We start from the raw sequence: 11,250 nt of genomic DNA on the forward strand, positions 1-11,250 counted from the left end.
TACCTTCTCCCACATCCCCACTCTCCTTCCATCTACGAACCATCAATTTTTTTCCCTATATCTCTGAGTCTATTTCTCTCTTTTTTTTAGTCACGTATTCTGTTCTTTAGATTCCACATATAAGTATGATCATATGGCATTTGTCTTTCCCCGTCTGACTTATTTCACTTTGCCTAATATTCTGTGCGTCCATCCGTGTCGTTGCACCTTAAGATTTCATTCTTCTTTATTGCCGACTAATCCTTCAGCTGGGTCATGAGGTATTTCCATTTTATTTTATTTTATCTTACTTTATTTAATTTTTTTTTTTATTGGGGAATGTTGGTGAACAGTGTGGTTTTCCAGGGCCCATCAGCTCCAAGTCAAGTCGTTGTCCTTCAGTCTAGTTGTGGAGGGCGCAGCTCAGCTCCATGTCCAGTCACTGTTTTCAATCTTAGTTGCAGGGGGCGCAGCCCACCATCTCATGTGGGGATTGAACTGGCAACCTTGTTGTTAGGAGCTCACTCTCTAACCAACTGAGCCATCTGGCTGCCCCCAAGATAGTTCCATTTCCAATTTTCTGAGGTACCTCCATACCGTTTTCCATAGTTACACCAATTTGCAATCCCACCAACAGTGCACGAGGGTTCCCTTTTCTCCACATCCTCGCTAGCACTTGTTTTTGATTTATTGATGATGATAGGCTTTCTGACTGGAGTGAGGTGGTATCTCATTGTGGGTTTTATTTTCCATGTCTCTAGTGATTAATGAGATTGAACGTTTTTTCATGTCTGTTGCCAATCTGTGTGTCCTCTTTGGAGAAAGGTCTCTTCATGTCCTCTGTCCATTTTTAATAGTGTTGTTTGTTTTTTTTTGGTATTGAGTTGTTTGAGTTTTTTATAAATTTTGGATATTAACCCCTTATCAGATGTATCATTGGAAAATATCTTCTCCCATTTTGTAGGATGTCTTTTTGTTTTATTGATGGTTTCTTTTGTTGTAAGAAAACTTTTAGTTTGATGTAATCCCACATGTTTATTTTTTTCTTTTGCTTCCCTTGCCCAGGAAGATATATCAGAAAAAAATATTACGAAGGATAATGTCTGCAAATTTACTTCCTATATTTTCTTCTAGGAGTTTTATGGTTTCTGGTCTAACATTTAAGGTTTTAATCCATTTTGCATTTATTCTTGTATATGGTTTAAGGAGGTGGTCCAGCTTCATTTTTTCTGCATGTGTCTCTCCAGTTTTCCCAGCACGATTTATTAAATAGACTGTCTTTACTCAAATGTAAATTCTTGCTTCCACTGTCATAGATTAAATCGCCATATTGGCATGGATTTATTTCTGGGCTCTTTATTCTCTTTCAGTGATGTACGAGGTGTGACAATTAAGTTCGTGAACTCAGTCTAGAAAAAGTGCTACATACATCTTTGCTGAATATCACTATGGTCAACTTCGAAGTATTCCTCTTGGGAAACTATGCACCGATGTGAGTGCCTAATCCACACTTCAAAGCAATTTTGGGACTCTCTCTGGAATGGTCATCAGAGCAGTTCTCATATTACCCTTGATATCCTGAATGTCATCCAAATGTCTTCCTTTCAATATTTCCTGTATCTTTGTTAAACAAAGAAATCATCGGGGTCAAATCAGGTGAGTAGGGAGGGCTTTCCAATACTGTAGTTTGTTTACTGACTTAAAAACTCCCTCACAGACAGTACCGTGTGAGGTGGTGCATTGTCCTGATGCAACAGCCATGAATTATTGGCAAAATGTTCGGTTCAACTGAATTTTTCAGTTTTTTTAGTACTTCCAAATACTAAACTTGGTTAATTACAACCAGAATAACTGACTTCACATTTAGGGAGATTTCTTCTACTTAATATTCAACTTTAAATAGCACAATTTTGACCTCCATTGAAGAATTTGTATTTTCAGCTCTCTGGTGGTAATTTTTTGTATTTGTTATTGTTTCTTTTTCCTTTGGTACCCTGTTGCTTTATAACAAGAATTGGTACCGTTGAACTAGAAACCTCACCTGCCTGTATTCTAATACACGCCCAGCATTGGTGCCCACAGAAAGTCAGCCCCACGTCTATGGGAAAGCCCGCCCTACCCACAGGTACATTATCACTGCAGCCCAGGGTGAGCTCGCCAAAGAGGTGTTCTGGCAACCTGGCTTCCAAGGCCCCCAATTTGCTACCTAGAATTAACCGATACCATTTCAGATAAAGGGAAGAACCCCTTTATTTTAATCCCTGCCCAATCCCATTCCCTTCACTCTTCCTGCACAGGCCACACAGTCGTGCTTTCAGACCAGTTTTTAATTGGTTTACCCAGCACACACTTACAGATACCAGGGTCCCCGACCACCCATCTCAGCCGACCCGCACACACCACCGTATTTTTATAAGGCAAAGATTAACCGTGTTTATCTGGGACCCACGCAATACCTTGTCGCTCCATCCCCAAGACCTGGGGCTGCATGTGGATGGGGCATGCGCGGCTGGAGAGGCTCCGGGATACTTGTTTTAAACCTGAGACAGTGACAGTTTTGCACACACCAATCACCCGGAGACCTTTATTTATTGAAGAACCATTAACTTTATTGGGAAAAATTGCAAAACTTGAAGGAAACGATTAAACGTTTTGCAAGGGAAATTCTGCAATGTGCATTAGAAACATGGTGACCAGGGGAAGTCACCCAATGGCTATAGGGCAGGCGTCCAAGGTCAGTTCTTGTCGCTGTCACGCACGGCGAGCTTAGCACACAGGTCCTCTGCCAGGCCGGTTTCCGGGGCTCCCATCTTGCGCAGGTTGGTGATGTGGTCCTCTAGCTCTTGGATGAACTTCATTTGCTCTAACAGGTAGTGACTCTTGAGGAAGTCGCACAGGTGGGCGTCCTTCATCTCGGTGGCCAGGTGCTGCAGATCGAATAGGCTCTGGTTCACGCTCATCTTCAGGTGGAAGGCGCACTCCATGACGGTTAAGACGTTCTCCCAGCAGCTGGGGTCAGGACTGTAGATATCCTGCAGGCTGAGGCGGCCCCCGCGCTGGTTCTGCAGCCACATCAGGCTCTGGGCATGCTGCAGCTCCTGGCTGGACTGCTGCAGGAAGAACTGGGCGAAGGGCTTCCAGGCCACGTCTTCGCAGTTGAAGTAAGAGGCCATGGTCTCGAACTTGTGAGAGGCATAGAGCTCCAGGGAGATCTGGTAGTTGATGGCGGCCTCGCATTCGGGGTGGTAGTTTTCGCTGACAAACGGGGGCGGTGCGGTCGTCATGGCTGGAGGTGCGGGCCGAGGCGAGCGCGAATGCGGCGGCTGGGCCTTGGAGTGTCGCAGGAGCAGGCGACCAGGGCAGCCAGAAGCTGAGTCAGGGGCGGTTTTCCCAAGTACGTCAGCAAACTCGCAGGAAGGACCAGGAGGATGCCCTCAGTTGGGCTCTGAGGCAGGGCAGAAGCTTTGGGAGGGGTCGGGAAATGAGTTCCGTTGAAGGCTGGGGGGCGGGGTGGAGGCCTTTGTGTTCGGGTGGGGGAGGGGCCAGGGGAGCGGGCTCTGTGTTCGAGGTTCCATCCCAGCCTTGTAGGGGCAGGGGACCCTGGGCTTAGTACTAGGCATCTAAAAGTTTTTAATGTAGCAATTTCTTATTTCCAAGGACTTCCTAATATTCTGGTTACTCCCTTGAATAGCACCCTGTTCTCATGTAAAAAAATAAAAGAGAATTATTCTTAAAATTGTGAGAATATTCCTTTGAAGATTTAAGTAAACTTCTCTTCCTCTTCATATAATATATTTATATAAATATATATAAATATATATAAACATATATACTCATACACAGATATTTTGATATATGTATATATGTATGTTTGTATATATGTATGTGTATATATATATATATATATATATACACATACATATGTAAAATTTTTTTCTGCATTCCCGAAACAGCTGTTTGTTCATCATGATCATCTCTTACATATCCTCAAACATCTGGGAAACAGTTGATATGTGGTATATACACCAAAAACAGCAAAAGAACAAGACAAACAAATGAGAAACAAAAACTCATAGACACAGACAATAGTTTAGTGGTTACCAGAGGGTAAGGGGGTTGGGGGGTGGGAGATGAGGGTAAGGGGGATCAAATATGTGGTGGTGGAAGGAGAACTGACTCCGGGTGGTGAACACACAATGGGATTTATAGAGGATGTAATACAGAATTGTACACCCGAAATCTATGTAACTTTACTAACAATTGTCACCCCAAAAAACTTTGATTACAAAAAAAAGGAAACATTTCTGCTTTCATAATTGGTAGTCATGCACACATTTGATTAGCCTAGGTAATCGGCATGGATCTGACCTACAGTTGTAATGTCCATTTCTCTACCAGGCTTCTCTGAATGGGAAGGGTGAGTGAGTCAATTATGAATTTGTTTCTTTGGGGGATACATTGCAGGTAGGATAGGGAGCCCCCAAATGCCAAAAGGATGGCATTTGTCTGACATTGGAAGACTTCTGGGATCTGTCTTGTAGGTAGACGTGCCCTTCTGTTTTATTTCCCTTGTGCTATGCAAGTTGGCATTGTCTCTGATTTGCTCTATGTTGGTTTCCTTCTTCCTCAAATAATTCAGTGCCTTGGAGTGCAGTTTGGGAGATTAAAGCAGATCCAATGCCAAGTGGTTTTGTCCAATGTAAGTAAGGTTGGGGTAGGGTCAGAGCAGGACAGCAGCAAACAGATCAGTTGTTCAGATAGTAGCTCTTTAACGTCACAGTCCACCCAGGACCCTCTATAATCCTTTGATTTCACTCACTCTGTTCTTGAACTTTCCTTGTATGCCCTTGGCCTTGTGTTGCAGGTATTTTAAATTCTCTGGTTTTATCGGTCTGGAAGTGTCCCGTTTGTATAGCCGATACTTCCTCATAATGGCTGGTTTGCTATCTCTATCCTTTCCAGTTTGTGTGTGAGGAGATCAGTCTTTCTGTGTCTAAACCACCACCATAGTTCAGTTATATCATTTTTCACTTTTTAGAAAAACAAATACTTAATTTTTAAATACTTAATGCATTCACATGACGCAAAAACCACATTCATCTACCCTATGTTGGCAACCAATGAAGTGTAATTATTATAATCAGGAGAAGAGAGAGGAAGAAAGGGAAGACACAGTCCTTAAGTTAAGAAAAAGTGAAGAGACATGAGAGCAATGTTTAGGAGCATATGATTTTCGAGTGCACATGGAACTGTTACCATGTGACACCTTATTCTGCACCATGCAACAAGACTCAATAAATTTAAATGGATTCAGATCATGCAAGGTATGGTCTCCGACCACAATGGACTTAAAGTAGACATCGTTAAGAGCAAGATATGTGAAAATCTCAATATTCGGAAGCAAAGAATACATTGTACTTCTGAACAATCGGTGCAGCAAAGTGAAGATCAAGGGGATGTGAAAGATTATTTGGAACTCAGTGTAAACTGAACATGACGTATCCAGATTCATGGGATATAGCTAATCCAGTGCTTATTTGCAAAATTATGTCACTAAAATCCCTATATTAGAAAAGAAGGAAAGTCTCAAATAAATTATCTAACTTCCCACCTTAAGGAACTGAAAGAATGAGGGACAAAATAAATCCAAATCAAGCAGAGGGAAGGAAGAATTTGTCCTAAGTCAAGAAGTGTTTTATGATCTGGGACAAAGCTACGATGTTGAGGACCCTGAATAAAGCAAGGGTGAAGCATGTCTGCTCTGACTGGGGACTGGCCCCAGGGAGAGGCCAGTGGGTCAGCTTTAAGGTCTATGGTTGGGCTTCAAGTTCTAATGATGGCTTCTTATCTATCATCCAGGAGTGAAATAACATGAAGAGAGCATTCCAAAAAACAAGGGATTTTACACTCCCTCAGGGGAGACAATGTGGTTAAATTAAATTCACCAACAAACACTCATTAAGTTCTGTCTGTGAGGCTCTGTTCAAGATCCACTACAGAGGAAAGACGCCTTCACTTACTAGCTGAGCGGTTTCAGACACTGGTACTACTCTGAAATCACTTTCTCAGATATAAATTAGGGAAGATCCATATTTCACAGGGGTGTGTGAATGACACACACAGAGTCTGGAAAGAACGGGAGACAATACCTCACATAGAGCACACATGTGGCACATACTGGGTATTTAAAAACAGGGCGGAAAGATGGGTTTAATTTTGAATGATGTTGAAAACGGCCTTCTCCTCGTACTCTGCTTATATCTGCTAGGCACAAGAATCGTAACTAGCAGGACGTCCACAATGGAGCTTGAGCATTAATGCTGTGTTTACTTATCAAGAAGCTAGCGGTGGGGTTCACAGGAAATGTCATAGTTTCTGCCTCTGGCTCAATTATAACAGGGTTCTACACTGGGGTTGCAAATCTGTTGCCCTTATCCTCATGGTTGCAGGGTGGCTGCCCTTGCATCTGGCGTCACATCCTCATACCCGCATGACAATCAGAATGACAAGACCAGGGGCAAAATGATTTCTTTTCACAAATCTCTTCACTTTATCCAGAAAGACAAATTTTATCAGAAATCTAGTGTATTTCTGTTTATATCTTAGGTCAAAACTCAGTTGTTCGACCAAACCTATCAGCAGGAGAGACTACAAAAAGAAGCATCTTGAACTAGGAAAAACACTTTCATGATTGATTCAGACTGATTATGATTTGTGCCAAGGGAGCGGAAAAATCCAGTGTTCTCTTAGTAAGTAAGAGGGACGAGATGCCTTTGGATGAGAAATCAAGAGCGTCTGTCATACTCTCTTTCCTGAGATACTGGATTAAATAGTAAGCACCTTAGATTCAATTAATTCAAGCAATTGCTTTCTCTTCTAGCGAAGCGTTGTGGTGGTAGAGAGAAATTGATGGTAAAACTGCATTTGGACATACACAAACAATTGAAATATTAAAAATACTTGGCAGTTTTAGGTGAATTTAGGACCTGTTACTATAGACAAGGGCCAGCAAACATTTCAGTGAAAGACATACTAGAAAATATTTTAGACTTTGTGGGACATATGGTCTGTCTCTCTCTCTGTCTCACCTGATAACTACGTTTGTAGTGCACCCCAAGCAATAGGATATATGTAAATAAGTCGTCATGGCTCAGCTCCAATAAAATTTCATCACAAAAAAAGCGAAACTTACAGCAAGTTCTTTTGTGGATATCAGCAAAATTATTCTAACGTTGGTATGGAGAGGCAAAAGACACAAAATAACCAACATGATATTAATGGAGAAGAATAAAGTTCTCTGACACTACACGACTGCGAGACTGCCTGCAAAGTGACAGTAGTGGAGACAGTGTGGTATTTGTGAACACATAGCCCAGTAGGCAATGGAAGAAACTCTGAAAACTCAACAATAAGAAAATGAACAGGCTGGTTTTATAAATAGCCCAATGAACTTAACGGACACTTCAGAGCACTAGATACAAACATGTCAAAGAAGCACACGAAAAGATGCTCCATATCATGTGTCATTGGGGAAATACAAACTAGAACAATGAGGTACTGCTACATCGCTGTGAGAATGGCCCAAGTTCAGAGCACTGACCACACCTAATGCTGACCAGGGTATGGAGCAAAAGGATCTCTCATTGATTGCTGGTGGGAGAGCAAATTTGTACAGCCTGTCCGGAAGACAATCTAGTGGTTTCTTACAAAAATGAACACACTCTTACTATCTGACCCAGCAGTCGTGTTCCCTGGTATTATCCAAAGCAGTTGAAAATGTATGTCCACTCAAATCACCTGCATGCGATGTTTATAGAAGCTTCATGCACAATGGACAAACCTTGGGAGGAACCAAGATGTCTTTCAGTAGGTAGATGGATAAATCGGTCGTGGTATATCCAGACAATGGAATATTAATGAGCTCTGAAAAGAAAAGAGATACAAAGCCTTGAAAAGACATGGAGGCAACATAAATGTGTATTACTACGTGAAAGAAGCCAATCCAAAAAGGCTACACACTGTATAAATGCAACCATATGACATTCTAGAAAAGACAAAAATATGGACACGTTAATCAAAACAGTATGGCATTGACATAAAAACAGACACATAGATCACTGGAACAGGACAGAGAGCCCAGAAGTAAACCCACACATATGTAGTCAATTAATGTACAACAAAGGAGACGTGATTATACAGCGGGGAAAGAACAGTCTCTTCAATAAATGGTGTTCGGAAAACTGGACAGCCGCATGCAAAAGAAAGAAACTTGACTAGAATCTTATGCCATACACAAAAATCAACTCAAACTGGAGTAAAAGTTTGAATGTAGGACTTGAAACCATAAAACTCCTGGAAGAAAACATAGGCAGTAAGCTCCTGGACATGGGTCTTGGCAATGGTGTTTTGGATTTGACACCAAAAGCCAAGGAAACAAAAGCAAAAATAAACAAGTGGGACTACATCAAACTAAAAAGCTCTGCGCAGCATAGGAAACCGACAACAAAATGAAAAGGCAAACTATTGAATGCGAGAAAATGTTTGCAAATCATACAGCTGACAAAGGGTTACTATCCAAAATATATGAAGAAATCAGACAGCTCAACGAGAAAAACAAACAATCCAATTGAAAACTGGGCAGAGGATCTGAATAGACATTTTTCCAAAGAAGACATACAGATGACAAACAGGTACATGAAAAGGTATGCAACGTCAATAACCATCAGGGAAATGCAACTCAAAAGCACCATAGGATATTCCCTCACACCTGTTGTCAAAATGACAGGGAAGAACAAGTGTAGGCCAGGATGTGGAGAAAAGGGAACCCTCGTGCACTATTGGTGGGAATGTAAATTGGCTGTGGGAGATTACTCAAAAAGTTTAAAATAGAACTACCATATCACCTTTCAATCCCACTTGTGGGTATTTATCTGAAGGATTGAAAACAGTGACTCGAAAACATATATGCACGCCCATGTTCATCACCGTATTATTTTTGATAGCCAAGACATGGAAGCAACCTAAGTGTTTATCATTGTACTCATGGATAAAGAAAATGTGATATCTATATCTACATCTTGATCTAGATTTAGATATAGAACTAGATACACACACACCCCCACACACAAACACACACACAAAATGGAACATTATTCAGCCATAGAAAGAAAGAAATCTTGCAATTTGGGACAACATGGATGCACATCAAGGTTATCAGGCTAAGTGAAATATGTCAGACAGAGAAAGACGAATATGTACCATATGATTTTACTTATATGTGGAATCTAAAAAACAAAAATCAATAATGATAACAAAATACCCCTCCAAAAGTGTACTCATTGTTACAAAGAATAGATCGGTGGTTGCCATTGCAGAGGTGGAGGGTAGAGGGGTGGGCAAAACGATTGAAGGTGGTCAAAAGGTACCAACTTCCAGTTATAAAATAAGAATGGAGTCATGGGATGTAATGTATAGCATGGTCACTATAGTTAATAATACTGTATCAAAGCTGCTAAGAGAGGAAATCTTAGTTGTTATGGAAGAACAAAAATTGGTAACTGTGTGGTGATGGATGTAAAGTAGAAGACTTACTATGGTGATTATTTCACCATATATACAAAAATTGAATCATCATGTATGTACTTCAAAATTAATAGTGTTGTACATCAATTATATCTCAATTTTTAAAATATGGAGACAGTAACAAAGATCAGTGACTGCTAGAGTTTCAGAGGGGAGGAAGGAAGAATCGGTGGAGCACAGGGCACTTTTAAGGCACTGAAACGATCCTGTATGGTACTGTAAGAATGGATACATATCATTAGACATTTGTCCAAATTCATAGAATGTAGGATGCCAAGAGGGAACCCTAAAAAAACTATGGTCTTTGGGTGATTATGATGCATGAATGTAGTTTAATGAATGTAGAATCAGTTGTAACAAATTGACCACACTGGTACTGCATGTTCACAGTGGCATAGAGTGTGGCATGTGGATGCTGGGGTATAAGGGAAATCTCTGTGCCTTCCTCTCAGTGTCAGTCTCAACCTAAAACTGCTCTATAAGAAAAAGTCTAAGAAAGTTTTAAAAAGCAAAATAACAGAAGTGGGTCTGATTTGCCATGCAAGCCATAGTTTGACAGCCCATGGTATAAGATTAGTTAGTGATAAAACAAAATGAGAAAGAATGTGTGTGTGTGTGTGTGTGTGTGTGTGTGTGTGCGCGAGAGAGAGAGAGAGAGAGAGAGAGAGAGAGAGAGAGAGAGAGAGAGAGAGACAGAGAGACAGAGAGAGAGAGAGAGACAGAGAGAGAGAGAGAGAGAGACTGTGTATTACATCAAATGAAAGGTTATGAAGTCCTTTGGATATTTGAAAGTTCCATAATTTTTCCCTAAATAAACGACCAAACAAAACAGAAATAGACACATAATATAGAGAACATTTGGATGGTTGCCAGATGGAGGGGTTGGGGGGATGGGTGAAGGGGTGGGGCGATAAGGAAGTACAAATTGGTAGTTACAAAGAGTCATGGGGATGTAAGTTATAGCATAAGGAATATAGTCAATAATTTGGTAATAATTATGTATTGTATCAGAAGGGTACTAGATTTATTGGGGCGATCCCTTGGTAAGTTATGTAAATGTCTGATCACTGTGTTGTTTATCTAAAACTAATATAATGTTGTATGTCAACTAATTGAAAAATAAAACAACTATTTTAAAAATTGTACTTGTTGTTGAAGTTATAGTACGTTTTTATGATGTTTGGTTCAGTACTTACCCAGGGGTATGGCCCAGTGAGTTATTAAAATGGAGGCATGGGTGTTATTTTCAGACACCCCACGTGATTCCAAAGTGCAGGCCCCTGTAACAACCAGAGTGCTAAAGGGTGCTTCTCAGAACTCTCTGTGCATATTCATCACCTGGGGTCCTGTGAAATGTACATCCTGGTTCAGTAGGTCTGCGGTGGGGCTTAAGACTATTGTGCTTGTAACCAGCTCTCAGGAGAGGCTGAAGCCCCTGGTTCACACAACACACTTTGAGAGGCAGGTTTTAATTGTCTGAGAAGCCTAGGTCCTGCCCCCGAGACTGATGTCATTGGCCCGGGTTGTGTCCATACCGAGGAGAGTTTTAAAAGGTCTGCAGCTGCTTCTAATGTACAGCAAAGCTTGAGAATCTCCATGCGAAGTACATAGTGATTTACGGATTGTAATGATTATTTTCTCAGTGGCCGAAGGCGGTCCCCTCCTCCCATTCCGCAGCACCCCGACTCC

General features: G+C 41.2%; 1 protein-coding gene across 1 annotated transcript; it reads right to left on the minus strand.

The window, feature by feature from the left end:
* Nucleotides 1-2,714: 2,714 nt before the first annotated feature.
* Nucleotides 2,715-3,281, minus strand: LOC117027274 (ferritin heavy chain-like). The gene has a single exon (XM_033114851.1). It carries the CDS (start codon nucleotides 3,261-3,263, stop codon nucleotides 2,715-2,717), a length of 549 nt encoding a protein of 182 aa, XP_032970742.1. The 5' UTR covers nucleotides 3,264-3,281.
* Nucleotides 3,282-11,250: the final 7,969 nt, after the last annotated feature.

This window comes from Rhinolophus ferrumequinum, chromosome X (assembly GCF_004115265.2).
Source record: "Rhinolophus ferrumequinum isolate MPI-CBG mRhiFer1 chromosome X, mRhiFer1_v1.p, whole genome shotgun sequence".
Lineage (NCBI taxonomy): Eukaryota > Metazoa > Chordata > Mammalia > Chiroptera > Rhinolophidae > Rhinolophus > Rhinolophus ferrumequinum.